Below are 19,566 nucleotides of genomic sequence, written 5' to 3'. Positions count from 1 at the left end.
ATTCCAGAGATCTTTGCACAACACTACTGCAAGTTCAATTAGTGGTCATATACTAGTGGAAAGGTCTCTTTTAAAATAGGTATCTTATCTTAAGGGGAAATGGAAAGCAGCCTGTAGCTCAGCCTTAAGTTCTCTAATTAAAGGGCAAATCATAGTTTTAAGTTCATTATCCTAAACTCAGCATACTAATCTTGTGGCAGGTATAGCCTGGAACTCAGCAGCGCAGAATTATTATGGAGGACGTTTGTATGTGTTCCATAAATAATGGTGCTTTAAAATAAGAAAACTCCATTATAAATGCCAGACGCTATGTCAGTGCAGTTGTTGAGAATTTACTAAGTTCAATTTGGATAGCTGGCATGAAAATTGCTGTGTCCTTGGTATTTCTCAGTACATGTTATGTTAACAGCACACCGGGGTAATTCCCACTGTCATCTTCATTACTTGCTCAGTTATTTTGGCTGCCTCTGGATCGACATTTTATAATAGGAAGAAAAAAAAAGAGGTCAGTGGATGCAGTTACCTGAAACGGGATTTTTCAAACATTAATAAATATTGGCCCTGGCTGGGTAGCTCAGTTGGTTAGAGTGTTGTCCGGATATGCCAAGGTTGTGGGTTCATTCCAGGTCAGGGCACATACAAGAATCAACCAATCAATGCACAAACAAGTGGGAAAACAAATCCATGTTTCTCTCTCTCTTTCTCAAATCAATCAATAATTTAAAAATTAAATATCAATAAATACCTTGCTTAATGATCAAGAGTTCAATTACCCTCATAATTTTTCCTCTGACATCTTCCCTTTGTTACTGCCTATTTCTAAGGAATTTTAAATTTTACTTTGTATCATACAATTACATGTGCTGTATTTACAGATTGCATTCTGTAGGGCCATTTGATGATATTAGGAAGTTCTTAATGCTATTTAACTAGCTGAATTCTTAAAATAAATAATCCACAGCCTAAATTACTAAGTGGATTAAATCACATGCAGAAAGTGTTCTAAAAAAGCTTTCCCATAATGCTTTGCTGGCTTGCAGGGATGTGTGACCCTCCGCCCACATTTCCTGTCTGCCCCAGATGTACTGTTTGATGCTTTGGCATGAAGACTTTACTCTGATGCAATCCCAGATTAAAGGGTTTCCAATTAGGAAGAGATGATGCATTTTGATCAGATTGGGCTCTGAAACTGCTTCTCTCTTTGGTCTCACTCATAATCCGTTTCAAGATGTCGCCAAATTTAGCCACTTGCTCTGCTGTTACTCCCTGGATCAGAATTCCCTCCATCCCTTTTGCATTTCTGCAGTAAAAACTAGCTTCAAAGCCTAAATTTTTAGCTAACTACCCTTGGTGAAACCAGTCAAACATCATAACTCTAGTATTTTTTTCCTGTTCCAGGTTATGGGTCTACATGCTTGTTTCTCCTTGGAAACCTAAGCTACTCTCTTCATTATCATAGTTGGGACCTTGCTGTCCCTTGAGTCTACCAACCAAAATGCCAGCTGCTTGGACTTCCAAGTATTCCCTCCCTATTCTTTACTAAATTGCTTGGACTTCTCAATACTTTTGGAGCTGCAGTGATGATAATTTTCCTGAATTACAAAGAAAATGCTTTATTTAAATTATAGTAACGCAGAAACCTATGACTGAATTGACCTGCAGACCTGATTTGTTCACTACCATAGTGCATTAAAACTTGCACATTCTGGACCTCTTCTTATCTTAGAGGAGTAATTGGTACTAGAGTAGCCTTCTCTTCATCAAATCCAAAATAACGGGTAGTGCAGGAGTGTGATCTGCGAGAGAAAGGGCACACAAAAGGTGAGCCTGACAATCACCCTGGCTAATAGCCTCAAGGCACTTTTTGGACTGCAGCACAGAAGGGGGAACCCCTCATGACTAATGAGTCTTGCTGAGCAGAGGTGACAGAAAGTAGAGTTCAGGACTGTAGAACATTCAGGCCTGGATCCTGATGGAAAGAAAACTGTGTAGAAACGGAGCTTTAGAAATCCACAAGCATTTGGAAAAATACAAAGTTTTGCATATTAAGGGTGACAGCCTCATCAAGGTCAGACAAAGAATAGCTACCAGTGAAGGGAAAATGATCAGGGAAGATACAGCTACTAGAGAGCTGGGAACTGAACAATTCTAGGAGCACATGCAGGGGTGGGACACATTTGAGTTAAGACCACTCAATTATTAAGTAGAAATCTCAGTTAGGTTAATAGGTCCGATCCTGCCTCAGAGAAAAGGCTATTTTAGACTTACTCTAGCAATGACAAGCAAGACGCTTCAGAAAACAAGCAAGCTGTTATATAAGTAAATTAACCAACTACTAGAACAAAACACAAAATTCAGACACTCAATAATGTAATATGTATAATGTCCCACATACATTTAAAAAATAATCTAGGCAGAATAAAAAGTAAAAAAAAAGACCCATAATTAGAAAAAAAAAATAGCCAATATAAACAGATCCAGAATTGACAAAGCTGATGGAATTAGCAGATAAATGCTTCAAGATTAGTATTGTAACAATAGAGGTGATGGACACAGAGGGAGTGACTGCAGCCTCCCCAATCCTCCTGAAAGGCTAGACCCCTGGGTCCCCCTGGCTTGCCTGCCCGCCGTGGCCAACAAGGAAGCAACCTTTGATGACACAGCAGAAGAACACATGATTAAGATATGGAAAAAGAACACTCCTTTTTTTACTATTTGGTGAAGACCCATGCTTGGAGTGGCCCATCCTAACTGCATGGTGGCTTCCAGATGTAACCAGACCAGAAGGGAAAGATTTCAGCACTCATCAACTTGTCTAGGGACACACAAGGTGGATAAACAAAACCACCTTGTGACAGCCCGTGTGCAGCTCCCTAATGACGATGCTTAGTTTGATGCTTCAACCTATAACAGCGAGGAAGGAGAACTTGGAGGTTTTGGCTCTATAAGTGGAAAAATGGAAATAGAAATCAAGATCAACCATGAAGGAGAAATAAAAGAAAATGTTATATGCCCCAGAAATCTTGCTTCATTGCAACAAAGACTCCATCCAATGATGTTCTTGTTTTCAACTATACAAAATAGCCTTTAAACCAGTTCCTTCTGGAGAGTACAACCCAGACGTGTGTCTCCGTGGACATCAGAAGGAAGGCTACGGCTTTCTTGAAGTGCAAATTTCAGTGGGCACTTACTTAGTACTTCAGATGACCACAGCCCCTGCCTGTGGGACATCAGTGCTGTACCAAAGGAAGGAAAAGTCATGGATGTGAAGACCGCCTTTACAGGGTATGCAGCAGTAGATGTTTCCTGGCATCTGCTCCATGAGTCTCTGTTTGGGTCAGTTGCTGATGATCAGAAACTTATAATCTGGGAAATTCGTCCAAATAATTCTTCCAAATCAAGCCGCTCAGTTGATGCTCACACTGCTGAAGTGAACTGCCTTTCTTTCAATCCTTGTAGTGAATTCATTCTTTCCACCAGGATCAGCTGATAAGACTGTTGCTTTGTGGGATTTGATAAATCTGAAACTTAAGTTGTATTTTTTTTTTTGAACCATATAAGGATGAAATATTCCAGGTTCAGTGGTCACCTCACAAGGAGACTATTTTGGCTTCCAGAGGTACTGATAGCAGACTGAATGTCTGGGATTTAAATAAAACTGGAGAGGAACAATCCCCAGAAGATGTAGAAGATGGGCCACTGGAGTTGTTGTTTACATGGTAGTCACACTGCTGAGATATCTGATTTCTCCTGAAATGCCAATGAACTTTGGGTGATTGTTGTGTGTTGGAAGCCACTATCATGCAAGTGCAGCAAATAGCAGAGGACACTTATAATGACAAAGACCCTCAAGGACGCGTGGATCTAGGACAGGAGTCTTAGATACGTCTGCCGTTCATGTGATTTTAGACTCTCCTTTTTATTGCTCAATCCTGAGATTGATTTAATGTTGGTTTTGAGACACAGACTTTGGTCAGCTATCCTTCTATAATAGGTACCATCAACAATGCTATTATCCCAAACAGAGGGTGTTTTCTAAATATTAACTTGGGGGACTTGATTCAGCAAAGCCACAGACTTACATTTAAATTTTCTTGAGGAATTTTCTAGTAACAAAGATCTAAAGTAGCCACCAAAAAGGGAATGTTGTGTGTGGTTATTTTACTTTTTTTCTTATCCTATAACCCAAAGTTTTTCAGACTTATTTAAGTAAAGCCTAGAAGTGAGTAAGGAATAAAGAGAAGTGAGGTAGGTGCCTGGGGCATGAAGTATAAGTACTGCAAGATGTTGGTTTTATTCAGAAATTAGGGGAGATTGAAGTCATATAAATTCGGACTCTGAAATCTTCACGCCTGTATTTCCAGGATGCACATGTTTTTGTGTAGACCAGTCTCCTTTCAGTTTTGTGAGTTTAATCAAAACTACCTGTTTCTTTTCCCCACACATTTTGACTATTAGTGTACTTCTTGAGAGCTACTTTAATGTTGTTTCCTTTATATAAAATTAAAAAAAAAACCCACAAAACTTGGGATAACCAAGATGTAAAGATGTATGTTTTCACTTGACAGGTACACTGTCCAATGTTTTGTTTTGTTTCTTCCCCCCAGCAGTTAGTCCTTGACCACTAGTTTGATACCATATCTGTTTTGGCTGACCTGTTTCACCAGCAGGCCTATGACTAATTCTCTATGACTAATTGTATAATTATAATGGAATAAATCAGTTTTCTACATAAAAAAATAAATACAAAATGAGTATTATAAATATTCTTGCTGATTTTTTAATCCTTACCCAAGAATATGTTTATTAATTTTAGAGAGAGAAGAAAGGAGGAAGATAGATAGATAGGAAACATCAATGTGAGAGAGAAACATTGATCAGTGGCCTCCTGTATGCACCCTGACCAGGGATCAAATCCACAACCTAGGTATGTGCCCTGACTAGGAATCCAACCCACAACATTTTGGTGTACTGGACGACACTCCAACAAACTGAGCCACTGGGACAGGTTGCTATTTTTTTCAAAAGACCATCAACATTGTAAGAGCCATTAGGAAATATCAAAATAGATGTTTTGATAAATAAATAAAAATTCAATAACTAAAAAATGATATTATGCTAAGTGAAATAAGCCAGTCAGAGAAAGACAAGTAACATATGATTTCATTTAATATGTGGAATTTAATGAACAAACTAAACAAGTAGGCTAACATCTTTGGTGTGTGTGTGTGTGTGTGTGTGTGTGTGTGTGTGTGTTGGGAGGTATTCAGGAGGTGGAGGGATTGAGCAAAAAGGGGGGGGAAAGGAGAGAAAGAACTCATGAACATGGTGCTTGTGGGGAGGAAGGTGGGTGGAGGTGGAAAAGGGTATTGGGGGATAAGTGGTGATGGGATGGGAAATAAATAAATTAAAATAAAGGGAAAAAAAGAAATAACAACTAACTTTTTTTTCGAATTAAATTTAAAAAATGTACTCACCAAACCAAGAAGTTTAAAGAACCCAAAATAAGATATACATACAAATAAAAGTACCTTAGAGGATATAATAATGTAATTTTGAAAATCAATGAAGAATATAAAATCTGCTCTATTGGATGCAGTTATCACTTCACATTCCTGAGGCCATTCATACTAAACAATCTAGCACACCCTTCTGTGAAAGGGGAGCTGCACCACTAGCTCTGGTGGATAGACTTCTGCATAACTCCTAGATTCAATATTATTTTAATTGATTGCATTGATCTTATCCACCTGACAATACATTATTAATTTATGTCAACCTCCATAATTGTTTCTCAAAACACATGCCTCTGAAGACAAGCCCCACAAAATGTTTCGTGGTTAGGGAATCTGGAGTCAAATATATTTGAAAATAAATCCTTCCTACTATCCAACCCCCTGCAGATATTCTACCAAATGGTAGTATGCTAAGGGGCCCTGAACTAAAGTAATTTGATCATTTTGTTAACCTAGACTTTAATGATACTGACTTGACTACAAGCCTTTGTCAAATAACACCTATGAAAATCTGTGGAAATAATAAGAACTAACATTTATTATGAATTTAATATATATGTATAGATGCCAGTAAATGTGCTCAGTACTTAAAAGCAACCTTAAGAGGTAGTGGTATTATTTTGCCTACTCTAAATATAAATAAATTAAAGCTCAGAGAGGTGAAGTGTCTCTTCCAAAGTCATAGAGTTGGGAGGCATAAAAACCCCTTTCTGAACATAGGCCATCTGAGTCAGGAGTCTTGGGAATGTTCTTAGGAAGAAACTTTGGGAAACACTGTCTTGAACATGTGGTTATTTTCTCTTTACATTGACTTCTGAGGAAGAGAGGCAATTAATTACACAGAACCGATCTACTAAAACTCCTTAAGAGATTTTTCAACCTTTGCTCTTTAATTTCAAAATTGTAATAAAAATGTTACAGTGAAGCCTTTTTTTTTCCCCACCAGCTTTAAAAAAGTTTTGAAATCTAGCCATTTTGAATTAACTTTTTTTAAACTTTTGATATAAATATTATGGGCACTAACAAGGGGATCCAAAATAATTCTGAATGACTTGGCTACAGGTGTGATAAATCATTATATGCCTCCAGATTATTGGAAAGCATTCTTGAAGGTATTACTTGTCTGCTATTCTGAGATAACCAAAAATATGTCAGACATGTTCTGTTTCAGGAGCAACAGCTCACACAAGAAAGCCTCATAATTTTAGTTTATTGTAGAAAAATATAGTAATTCAACATAGAAATCATTTTACATCATTTTAAGTCATAGTTTAATTTTTGTGTTAGCAATTGTGGCTAATGGTATAGTATAAACTCACTTGAGTACTGACACATAGTGTTTAAAGTGATCATTTTAAAATTATATTTTCAATAATAAATATTTTACATTTCACTTTACTTGGATACAATTAGATCGTTGCTACTTATGTTTCATTATTATAGCTAATGATAAGAATATTGATTGGGGCCATAATTCTTTGTGTTATTTATTCATGAAAAATTCCAAAAATACTAATTCATAGAATGTGATCATTTTTATGACTCTTGAACTCTGCCAGCAATGATTTCTGAAAGGGTTTTTACAATTCACTAACAACATGTGACTCTTTTATTATATCTTTGGTAATTTTGAATATTTTCTTTATTTTTCATTTTCATGACAATATAGGTAGGAAATTATGCCTCATTATCATAAGCATGGATTTTTTTTTAACCACATTCAGGCATTAATTACTAAACTTATTTTGAATATATTTGCATAGATGGAAATTTCCCTCAAGATTTTTCATTCAACTTTGATTCATGACTATGTGGTAGATGTTGTGGTAAGTGCTGGAGCCCACGTTCTCAATTTCTCCTCTTTTCCTTAGTCACCAAAACGTTACGTCGGGATTCCCAGATTCCTCTGCTGAGGGCATGCATCCATTACCTTTCTGTTTAACTTTGGCTGGCTGCTCAGCCTCCCCTTTGCCATTTCTAGCGTGACACACATAGTTGCGTTTGAGATCTTCAGCCCTAACTTTCTTGATGCTCAGAGTCACAATTTTTGTTTCATCATCCAGTTCACTGGGTATCACTCTGGAAAGAGAGGAAAGAAAATTAGAGCATTAGTGAGACTCAAGGTCCATGTGCTGTATGTGAATCAGTCAAGCAGACAACCAGAGAACCACTAGGTGAGGGCAGATAGAATGGCCATAAACTGCATTGCCTTGGAATCCAATGGTTACAAAAGCTTCTGGATTCAAGTGCTATTCCTTACCATCGATACTAGACACAATCCCGCTACCTGGATCAAATCCCAGTGTTGGTGTCACACTATAGATATAGATCTCTCTAACTCTCTTCAAAGCAAAATGTCTCCCCTCAAACTTCTGAGGCAGGATGCTGGTTTAGAGAAAAGCTTCTGATGCTAGACCCATTTGGGTTTTGATCCAGGCTTTTCCACTTACTGGCTGAATTCTTTTGGCAGAGTAACTAATTTTTCCATGTTTTGAGAGGGTCATTTGTAAAAGAGGAAAGTGGCAATGCTTACATAGTGCATTAGATACATGAAGTTAAGAATTCTGAGGGTTGAGTATATTAATGTGAAAGTATTAGAACAATACTTAATTAAATACTCATATTATTCATATATTATGATCCCTCAGTAATAATTTATGCATTTCAGGGATCCCCAAAGCTTTGATTTTTAATCCAAACAGAAAATATCATGGTTAAATCATATATATAAAAAGAAGAAATTTCTGAGTAAATAAATCTTGTGAGCATAAATATATTTAAATCTAAGCAAGTCAGAGATCAAGTACTTTGGGTCCAAGACCAAGATTTAAAATCCCTTTGAACTACTTTTTCAAAAAAAAAAAAAAAAAAAGCTGTTACAGCTGACTGATGGCCAGGTTCTCCTTCTGATAACATTTACTGTCAGTCATGGGAACTTTGTTAAAAACTGTAATGGGTTTATCTCAAGTTTAATGGCATTGCTCAACTGTAAACAGTGAGCTGTGTTTTAATAGCAGCAAGGAGGAATGCCATGACTTTCATTATTATTCAATCATTAGGACAAAAGCACAATTCTCGGAATTCCTCCAGTGATCAATAATTCTCCCTCTATACTTCTAGCCACGTCTTTCATCAATTCCTTCTGCAAACACTGCTCCAGTCTCAGCAAGCTCCTTCAGTACCTTTAAATGTGTTTTGCTTCTCTCACCACCAGGCCTTTGCACATGATGTTCCTTTTACCAGGAACATTCTTTGGATGCCTTTATCTAGTTTATTTCTACTCATTTTTTTCAAATATTTATTTAGGTACTGTGAGATCTGAGAAGCATTACCTAATTCCCCAAAATGGACTGGATTCCCCAACTCAATCTTCCCATACCATGTAATAACTCCCAGCCGCTGCATGTATCAGATTAGAGTATTGAACTTTCTGCTCTACCATTGTTACTCCTATACTAGTAGAATCTACTCAGGTACCTGATGCAAAGAAAGCATTTTATGATATCTGCACAAAGTCTAAGTTTACTACTAGGAAAAAAAAATCTTTTGAATTCTAGAAGTTTTAGTAGCCTAAGATCTAGTTACAAATTGGTGATAAGGCTTATGGCCTTAGAACTATTTTGTCTGTAGTTGGTCTGCTACTAATTTTTATGCATTGTTGCACTGAACCGATTGCTCTCTTGTACTTGTATGCTTCATTATGGGGGATCCTTTGTCTCCAAAGACCCATATTTTCCTCCTTGCCAACCCAACCCCCTTTTAAAAAAAAATCATTTTATTTGGAAACAAAGTGACCCAACATGTTATTTTAAGAGTGAAGTATATATTGCCACCCCGTCTACTTTAAAAATAAAATCTAGAGATCATGAATGTATTGAGTCAAAAATCACCATCAATGATAAATGTGACATATGTGTTATGTAAATTAAGAAAGAACAAAAAAGAGAGAAATACATGCTTACTGCAAGACTAGAAAGGAACACAATGCTCTCAGACACAAATGCTTATAGGCCCAAACTCCAGACTTGAGAAAGAGAACAGGGCCTCAATGACAGGATTCTATCTCTCTATAATCTTATATTGTGACCTTTTCACTCATATAGGATATGCATTCCATCTACTTTCAAGTAGGTATCACAAATGTGTGATCATCAGATGGCACCTGGGCCTCCAATTACAAGTCCAGGAATCCTACCTTGGGATGCAGCCAAAATCTTGCTGATTTTTGTTAGTGAGAGGCAGAAATTAGAATTTTTATTTTCATTGATCAGTACACAGCAGAGTGCATTAGATTGAGGGACAGCATTAGTTACCCTCTTGCCTGCACCAATGATACCTTTCATCAACAGTTACATCAATAGTGGTGTCATCTGTCTTTTTGCCATCAATGGTCCACCAAACCTCATTGTGAGAGTCCTTCAGGTAAGTAAAAAAGACTTTACAGGGAATGAGCAGCTCCTCTCCTAAAACAAACAAACAAACAAACAAATAAACAAACACATTAACCCTTTAGTTTGTAACCTTCATATGGCTATATTGGTTCTACTCTGTGACTAATCAGAAGCTAAAAATGTTACATGTATCTATAACCCTACTTCTAATTCTCTAGTGGGCTACCATAAGGTGATGTTTCATACTTCACTGCAAAACAAATAAACCAAGAAAAGAAGCAAGGCCGCTTTATATAAAATTATGAGAATGGCCATCTTTTAATACAATCTACACATGTTATAAAATGTATTTGTTCAAAAAGGCTCTGACAACATCTTTTTTAGCCCTAACCCTCTATGGACTACTCTCCTTTGTTAAATCACTCAGAAGCAAAGGATGACTAAGAAAAGGTTCTCCAGATCTTTGGTCCGTGGCCCAGAGGCAATGGGACGGTGCCAAGGCTGAGAGGACTGTCTGGACAGGCCCCACCGGGACATGCTTCAGTTATCATGGTGCAGTCAATAAGTTTGAAGACAATTAAATGTAGAAATTCTACATTATCCTTCTGAGATGGAATATGAGGTTGGGGGGTTTCTAGGCAGAAATGATAATAGAAGTAATAACAATAATAATAATAAGCAGCACACTCACTGAGAACTTGTTATAATTTACTATGCTAAATAGTTTTGCTTATTAATGTTATCATTTACTTTTAACAAAATACTAGGAGACATTACTTATTTAATTACTTAATTAATTAATTAATTAATATTCCAGAGGGCAGCATACACTTTATTTTCAGCTACCAATCAGGCCCCCTCAGGGCCCAATTCCCAGAACTCCAGGCCCCCACCCCACTTCCTGAGCAGGTGGGCCTTAGTCTTGGAGTTAGCCTGGAAAAATGGTCAGAGGAAGCCTCTTGAATTCTCTCAGGCCTCCCCAACTTGGCACCCAGGGGATCTCCTGGAGGTAGGCAGCCTTCAGGTGAGTCGATGACAGCCTGAGACAGAGCCCTTTGCTCTCTCAGGTCTGTGGGGATACCCAGGTAGCTTTAGCTGCTGTGGGTGGGGTTGGGTCCCAGACTGCAGGGGGCCCCTAGCAGGTGGCAAACTTGCGCTGGATGAACTTGTACTGGAGCAGCTCCTGCTCACTGACAGAGGGCTCCAGGCAGGCAGCAGCCTGCAGCAGGTCCTCCATGGTGAGCAGCAGTGCTGAGCTCCTGGGCCCCAGCCCTTTAGAAGGCATTTTTTAAATTCATGTTTTATAGATGTGAAAACTGAAGCTTAAACATACGAAATGCCATGCTTCCATCAAATTGTTAATAAGTAGTAGACCGGAGTTTGACCTAGAATGACCTTCTATTTCTAGATGGCCAGGACAGTTCTGTTGTATGTTTGCTTTCCTAGTTATTAATATCAACTGCTTTCACTATCAAAAGGTGTCCAGGTTGAAATGATAAATTATATTATCATCCTGATTTGAACCCAGGTTTGTCTCCCTTTGTGCTCATACTCTGTCCTCTCTTCCAATGTGTGGTTCTTATGCTTTCCTCCCCAGTTTTCTATCTATCCTATCTAATAATAGACAAATATGCAAATTGACCATGCCTCTGACACACCCACAAGCCACGCCCACAAAGCCACGCCCACCATCCAATCAGAGTGAGTATGCAAATTAACCCAAACCAAGATGGCTACAGCCACAGAGAGCAAGGTTTCCTAGGTAACAGAGGAAGCCAAGCTTTCTGCCAGCCGTTGCAGGCCTAAGCCTCCACTCAAGCTACAAAGTTTCAATTATAGAAGGTAAACAAATGGCGGCAGAATGGAGCTTGAGAGAACAGGCCAGGGTTGCCGCCGGCAACAGGGGAAGCAAAGCTTTCCACACACCCTGGCCGGGCCCACCCGCTTAAGGCAACAAAGTTTCAATTATAACCCCAACACAAATGGCTGCGGGTCTCGGAGGGAGCCCCAGGCTTGGCTCTGCTCCAGGCTACAAAGTTTCAATTGTAGAAGGAAAATAAATTCCAGATACCAGGGCCTCCGCTTGTGTTGCCAGGGGGTGTGGCCCACCTGCAAACCACCACAGGCCTCTCACTCAGGCAGCCCCAGGCCCCAAGGGAACCCCACCCTGATCAGGGACACCCTTCAGGGCAAACCAGCTGGCCCCCACCCCTGTACCAGGCCTCTATCCTATCTAATAAAAGAGTACTATGCAGATTGATCATCACTGCAACACACAATATAGCTGTCCCCATGTGGTCAAAGATCCTGCCCCCATGTGGACACAGATGGCCACCACAAGATGGCCAGCAGGAGAGGGCAGTTGGGAGGCACCCGGCCTGCAAGGGAGGGCAGTTGAGAGTGACCAAGCCTGCAAGGGAGGGCAGTTGGAGGTGATCAACCCTGCAGGAGAGGGCAGTTAGGGGTAACCAGGCCGGCAGAGGAGGGAAGTTGGGGGCAAACAGGCTGGAAGCAGAGCGGTTAGGGGGTGATCAGGCCGGCAAGCAGAAGCGGTTAGGGCAATCAGGAAGGCAGGCAGGCAAGCAGTTGGGAGCCAGCAGTCCTGGACTGTGAGAGGGATATCCGACTGCCCGTTTAGGCCTGATCCCTGGGATCCCAGATTGGAGAGGGTACAGGCTGGGCTGAGGGACAACCCCCCTCCATGCACGAATTTCGTGCACCGGGCCTCTAGTATATATATAATAGCCCAGTGACTGTTACAGGGGAACCACCAGAATGACCAGAATGACTGGTCGACCAGTCACTATGATGCACACTGACCACCAGGGGGCAGACGCTTAATGCAGAAGCTGGGCTCATGGCTGGTGAGCACAGCTGCAGTGAGGGGGGGGGGGGGCGGGAGCCTCTCTTGACTCTGGGGCAGCACTACCAAGTGGAAGCAGCAGGCACAGCGTGAGCTGCACAGCACCCGGCCTGGTTCGGGCTCCTCCCTGGCCATCTGCCATTTGGCGCACTGCTATGTCCCTCCGGGATGTCCAGCTGCCAGTTTGCTCCCGATCCCCCCTCTGATTGGGCCTAAACCTGCAGTTAGACATCCCCCGAGGAGTCCCAGATTGCAAGGGTGTCAAGAACTTGGGTGCTGTGGGCACTCCTGTAGAGCAAGTGGTTACCATGGACAGGTTCCATGTAAGTCCAATTTCAGCCTGTTTTTTTCTTAACTGTTCAAACATATGAACTTAGAGTGCAGCCCCTTAGAGAGGACAGAAGCAGCCAGGACATTGGAGGGCCCGTGTCTGGGAGAAGGGGCATGGGGAGGAGTTTTGGGTGCATGGCTACATGGGGGTTAGGGATAGGATTGGAATCTCTTTCTCTGTAAGCAAAGGAGAAAAGATAGCAACCAGTGTTTTGGTGGCTGCACATGTCTCCCCCTTGAGCCCTGCAGCGCAGCAGGCTTGCACCCTGTTTGCAAACATGACATTCTGTGCCCAAGTGCAGAGAAGGCGTGCCCGCACTGCCTCAGGAGTCTCTTCAGTGGGTCTCTTCCTCGGGGGAGCAGAGTTTCTTTGGTGCGAATTACATGAGAACTGAATTTAGAGGTGGAAGGCAGCACCTCAGGACTGAGTTCCCAGAGGGAGACTGTGCCCCGGTTACCTTTGGGCAAAGGCACTAGGAACCATTCTTAACTTTGGGCAAGTGCTCGCTAACCTGCGTGGCCCACGGAGCTGTGGGGGTACCCGGGCATAGTGAGCAGAGGAGGGAAAGGAGGGTGGACCCGCAGGGCAACTCACCTCGGGGTCTGAGTGTTGGCCGCAGCTGGGAGGTGACCTGGAGCAGTGCCTTGGGACTGGGGGGGGGGGGAGACTTCGAGGGCTTCCGAAGCCCACAAGTGAGCCCTGAGGCTTGGGAGTTTGGAATAGTGCAGAGGTCGAAGGAGTTCATATAAGCACACCCCTCTCCCCCCCCCCGCCCCGTCCCCCCGCGCGCAGCAGCACCCTCTCCCAAGGTGTGCGTGATGGAGGTGGGAGGGTGGAGCGAGGGTCTGGGAGGGCCCCTGGACTGCCTGCCGAGGCACAGACCGACCGGCAGGTGCAAGTGGGAAGACAGTCTGGCTCTCACTGAGCCCAGTTGGCTGTTTAACCTAGGTGGCTTCCTGAAGGCTTTTGAAAAACCGTTTTCTGGGGAGGCTTTTCTTTTCCCCCCAGCAGCCGCAGAGTCCCCACCAGGGAGCCACCCAATCTCTCCCCGCACCCAGTCGGATTGAGTCTGGCGTGCAGCAGGGCGGGACACGGAGAGCCGCTGCTTGCTGGTGGGGGTGCTGGACAACCCGGCCCCCAGCGTGCTCTCTGCCTGGAGGCGTCCAGCTGCAGACCCCCCACTCCTTTAACTGGATCAGTGGCGGGGTGGAAAGCGACACGGGTGGGTGAGGAAATGAAACTTGGGGCGAGTACCACGGGTGCAGTCCCGTGACCTTCCCCTCCCAGGATAATGCTGCGCTCCCTAACCTCCCACGTGCCAAGAGATAAATGTGGATTCGCAAAGAGGCAGGCCCCCCAAGGAGCTTCAGCTGGGGGACTAGAGGAGTGTTTAAACCTCCACCCTTTGCTTTAAGGCTGAGTTCTCCTTCCCTAATACAAGTTGCTTGAAGTACACGTTGGTTTGTGTTTAGACATGCATAAACGTGGGGAAAGCAAAGTTTTGTGCTTTAGAATAAAAGAGTCTGGAGTCTTGGGGGGTTTCTCTCTCTCTCTCTCTCTCTCTCTCTCTCTCTGGAGTTTTAGGGGGTGGTCTTCAGTAAGCCACCTAGGTTAAACAGCTGCAACTGGGCTCAGTGAGAGCCAAACTGTCTTCCCACTTGCACCTGCAGGTCTGTGCCTCAGCGGGCAGTCCAGGGGCCCTCCCAGACCCCCCTCCCCCACTCTCCCTCTCTCTCTCTCTCTCTCTCTCTCTCTCTCTCTCTCTCTCTCTCTCTCTCACACACACACACACACACACACACACACACACACACACACACACACTCCTTCCTCCCCTCTTCCCTGGCTTGGTGCATCTTCAAGCAGAAAGTTAACCCTAGCTCCTCAGAACCCACCCTCACTGGAGTGGCCTCTGTTTTGTTTTGTTTTTTTCTCTCACAAGGTTTTTTTCTAACCTCTAAACTGACAGTTGGACATTCCCCGAGGGGTCCCGGATGGCGAGTGACTATGTCATAGCTTATAAACTGCTACATCCCACACACAGTTAAACAAGGAAGGTGGCTTCTGCAGTATTTGAAAAAGAGATCTGTGGCTGTTTAGTCCTAATTCATCAGAAGAACCTCCAAACTGTCTACATCCTGTTTATTCTACATGGGGATAAACATACATTTCTGTATATTGGGAACAGTCTCTTAGATTTAAAAATTAAAACCTGGCAAGGCTACTCTAACACTGAAAAAATAGGATGATGCAGCGATGACATGCGTGGACTCTGGCTTGCACATTTTGTGGTCAGCCCTGATTCTGACACTTATAACTGTGTGACAAAGCCAATTATTTAACTTCTCTCTGCTTCAGTTTTTCCACCCATAAGATGGGGAAAATGGCACTACTGCCTCAGAAGGATCATGTTATATACTACTTTTTTATAATCAGGGCAAAAAAATGTAGCTGCCCGTACAACAGCAAGATACCTTTCATCTGTATGAAAAATATGGTTACTGGTGCATGAGGCATCCCGGATTGTGAGAGGGCACAGGCCAGGATGAGGGACCTCCCCCAACCCCCGCATGAATTTTGTGCACCGGGCCTCTAATATCAATATAATATAGAAGATAAAGTGACATTGGATTCAGGCATGCTTTTGCAACCATAATGTGATAAGTATATGGAATGTATCTAGATGATTAATAAGTGTTTACCCTGATTGCAGGAAGAATGTTTATATTAATACATAAAGCCAGTAGTAAATCAAGAAAATTTGGTCCATTTGGGGTTGTGTTCTTTGTGTTTTTTACAAGGCATACCACTGTTTGAAACCTTATCTTAATATGGGGAGTACTGTTGTTCTCTACCTATGTTGGTCACTGCCTCTATTAACTTTAGTACATTTTAAACAAATGTTCTTTTATAGCTCTCACTGGGTTTGTTTTGAATTTTTGTAAAACATACAATTCAGAAAATGTTAAAAATTTTCTGCAGTTTCCAGCTAACCTGTGGGAGAGTCTGAGTCAGAATAATAATAAATAAATCATTATTATTATTTAATCAGTTACAAGTGATTTTTCCCTGGAATGAAAAAATCTGAAAACTAAAAAGAGACCCAGATGACCATAGCAAATATTTCATAGTGTTCTGAATCAGGGTGTATTGGTTGTATCAGTTGTTACCTATTATATTCACAGTGCTGACTCCAAGCTTTAACCCTGCCACTTTGTAGTGGAACAGAAGCTTGATGGATGCCTTGTGCTCATGCTACAGGCTTGGCAAACCAAAACCCTGTGTAAGCTACAGTTTGCATCAAAGAGAAATCCCTCATCAGGGGAGGAAACCTGCCCGCAGAGGAAGAAGACAGCAGCATCTGCTTAGAGAGAAGCAGTGAATACCTGAGCTCCCCATGAGATCCAGGAGGTAGCTAATGCCCAGAGCTACCCTGGTTTCTGACAACATCAATTTCAATTCCTGTGGGGTTTTGTTTTGTTTTGTTTTGTTTTTACAATAGCCCTCTATTCTCTTGTGTTAATTTCTGTGGCATTTTATTCCTTATTAGAGGCCTGGTGCACAAATTCGTGCACGGGTAGAGTCCCTTGGCCTGGCCAGCAATCAGGGCCGATCCAGGCTATGGGAGGTTGGCCAGGGGGAGAGGCTACAGGAGGTTGGCCGGTGGGAGGAGGGGCCACAGGAGGTTCTGATCAGGGCCATTGGGGCCAGCCAGCTGTGGGGAGGGAGGGGCGATGGGGGGTTGGCCGGCCTGGGGGAGTGACCACGGGAGATTGGCCAGCCGACCCTATCGGGGCCGATCGGGGCCGGCCAGCCAGGGGGGAAGGACCGCGGGAGATTGGCTAGCCTCAGGAGTGCACTGACCACCAAGGGGCAGCTCCTATGTTAAGCATCCGCCCCCTGTGTTGAGCATCTGCCCATCATAGCAACCAGTTGTTCGGTTGTTCAGTCATTCGGTCGCTTAGGCTTTTATATATGTAGATAATTAAGATAATCTAACTGAAATTCAGAGTCCACAGCTGTAATTACCTGGTTCTTTCTCGTAGACCACAAGATCATTGGGTAAGTGGATCTGGGGGGGCAATGCAGAGTTTGGAGAGCCTGTAAGACAGCAAAGAACAATGGGAGATGATGTTAAGTCATGAAGTCTTTATCCCTGTTAACCCATTTCAAAAATATCCTCTTCTGTGAAGCCTTGCCCAACCTTCTGGCATGGTCTGTCAATTCTTCTTGAGAAGAATTGCAGTCAATAAGTCTGAAGACAAGTTACACATAGAAATTCTACATTATCCTTCTGAGATGGAATATATTCACTATAGAGTGCATTATAACATTTTAACCATATAAAACAAGCAAAGAAACAAACAAAATATGTTGATTATCCTCCATATTTCAGAATAGAATGCTTAACCACTGTTTTCACTTTCCAAAGCTTACACGAGATAGTCTTGTCAGACTACAGCATAATTAATTGCTCTCCTGTTTTGCTCAATTGTTTCTTTTCTACATATTTCTCTTCAAAATTCCCAGAGTGTCTAGTGTAAGACCTAATTAAATAAGTATTAAATGAATTAATAAATGAAAAATCCAAAATCAAATTGAGTCCAGCACCTAAGGGTACCTGATGTCCAGTTATCAGTTAAAGGTTCATTCATAGGATCAATGCTCTTTATAACATTCAGAATTCCTAAATTGAATGAAAAATATCCTGAAGGAGATTTGTATTGTATTATTTAAGCTTCAGCCCTAACCAGTTTGGCTCAGTGGATAGAGAATTGGCCTGTGGACTGAAGGGTTCCAGGTTCGATTCTGGTCAAGGGCATGTACCTTGGTTATGGGCACATCCTCAGTAGAGGGTGAGCAGGAGTGTTTCTCTCTCATTGATGTTTCTAACTCTCTATACCTCTCCCTTTCTCCCTGTAAAAAAAAAACAACAATAAAATATATATATATATATTTTAAAAAGAGTAGAGGCTTCAAAGTTTTAATGACCAATAGGTGTTCTAATCCCAACTTGGTCATTTACTAACCACATGACTGTTTTTTAATAAATCTATGAAAAGCTAATTTTCCTCATCTCTAAAATGAGAGTAATTAAACTCATTTTACAGGTTCATTATAAGAATTAAATTAAGTTAAATTATCTTAATTTGGGGGTATTTTTGTGATGCATATTAATTAAGTGATGCATATTAAAGCATCCACTTATATATACACACACATATATATATTCATGTTGGCAGTTAGGACCAACTGCCAACATGAATATAAGGTTAGAATATTCATTTGACTTTTAAAGTCCATTCATGTTAGGCTCTAAATTTAGTAATTTAGTCTGATTTTTCTTTTGAATTAGTCCCCACTTCAGCACTATTCAGAAAGTAAGCAGAGAAAGTGGTTACAAAAGTGTTTTATTTGAATTTTATTTGTACTATGTTAAATCTGTTTTAAAGAAATACATAAGCTGAATCTGGTGTCAGACTGGTAGAAAAAGCCTTAAACAAAAAGTCAAAAACCTGGGGTTGAGAATCACTTCTTCTACCAATGCATTGAATGTCTCTAACTAAGCAGGTTGCTTTCTGTTGTTGAGCCTCAATGTTTCCATCTATTAAAAGATAGGATTTTCATCCCTCCCCCCCAAAAAATGTGCAAATACCTTGCACCAATGATTTACAGAAATTTAAAAAAGATAGTAAATTGCCTTTTTCTATAAAAAAAATAATGGGATTTGACAAAATCTCACTCTGATATTCTCTAATTTTAATACAGTGGGCACAGTGGTATTTAGGGTTCTGCTCTAAATACCATATATTCTGACACTGGTTCTCTTGGTTGTGGGTTTCATAGAAGTCTGTAGACTCTGCCTAGACATTGTCCTTTTCACTTCCCCAGTTTCTCATCTCCTCTTCTTTCAGTTCAAACCAGGGGTTGGACACTGCATGCAAATACCTTGAGCATTAACTACAACAGCAGTGCATAGAAACTTATAGTTTATTTAATTCTATTAAAACAGATTTTGGACAATAATATTAATTACTATTCATTACTATTCAGAGTCTCCACTGTTTGCCTGTATATTATGTCTAATATTCTCAGCTATCCTGAACGTTAGGTAATCTAAGTCCCAGAGTACAGATGAGGAGACTAAGACTTTGACCAAAATCATATTGCTCTTAAATGGCAGTAGCATAGTTTGGACGCAGATCTGTCTGTTATTTCTTTCACTGCTCAAGCTGCCTTTACTTCACTTATTCACATATTCACTCAATAGACCAATAGTTACCAAATGCCCACTATGTATGTAGAAATGCTAGAGGCTCTGGGGAGAGTGCAATAAACAAACAAACAAACAAAAAAGCTTTTTTTTTTTTCCTCTCACAGATTTTACACACTTGTTTGTAATAAACTATTAACAGAAAAAAAAAAAAACAAAACACACAAGATTATTCCTATCCTTCACACTTG

General features: G+C 41.4%; 1 protein-coding gene and 1 pseudogene across 1 annotated transcript in view; one reads left to right on the top strand and one right to left on the bottom strand.

Annotated features, from left to right (window-relative positions):
* IL1RAP (interleukin 1 receptor accessory protein) overlaps positions 1–19,566 on the bottom strand; it is a 169,138-nt gene that overhangs the window by 19,091 nt on the left and 130,481 nt on the right. The window contains exons 7-9 of the mRNA XM_054713830.1: positions 17,131–17,202; positions 9,853–9,979; positions 7,447–7,595 (exon numbers count right to left, since the gene is read on the bottom strand). Of these exons, the coding sequence (XP_054569805.1) occupies positions 7,447–7,595; positions 9,853–9,979; positions 17,131–17,202 (348 nt within the window). The remainder of the gene's footprint in view (positions 1–7,446; positions 7,596–9,852; positions 9,980–17,130; positions 17,203–19,566) is intronic.
* On the top strand, positions 1,229–3,882 carry LOC103295190 (histone-binding protein RBBP4-like; annotated as a pseudogene).

Source organism: Eptesicus fuscus, chromosome 3, assembly GCF_027574615.1.
Source record: "Eptesicus fuscus isolate TK198812 chromosome 3, DD_ASM_mEF_20220401, whole genome shotgun sequence".
Taxonomy (NCBI): Eukaryota; Metazoa; Chordata; class Mammalia; order Chiroptera; family Vespertilionidae; genus Eptesicus; species Eptesicus fuscus.
Note: the sequence above shows the minus strand (reverse complement) of the source record. Positions and strands in the feature narration are given on the sequence as shown.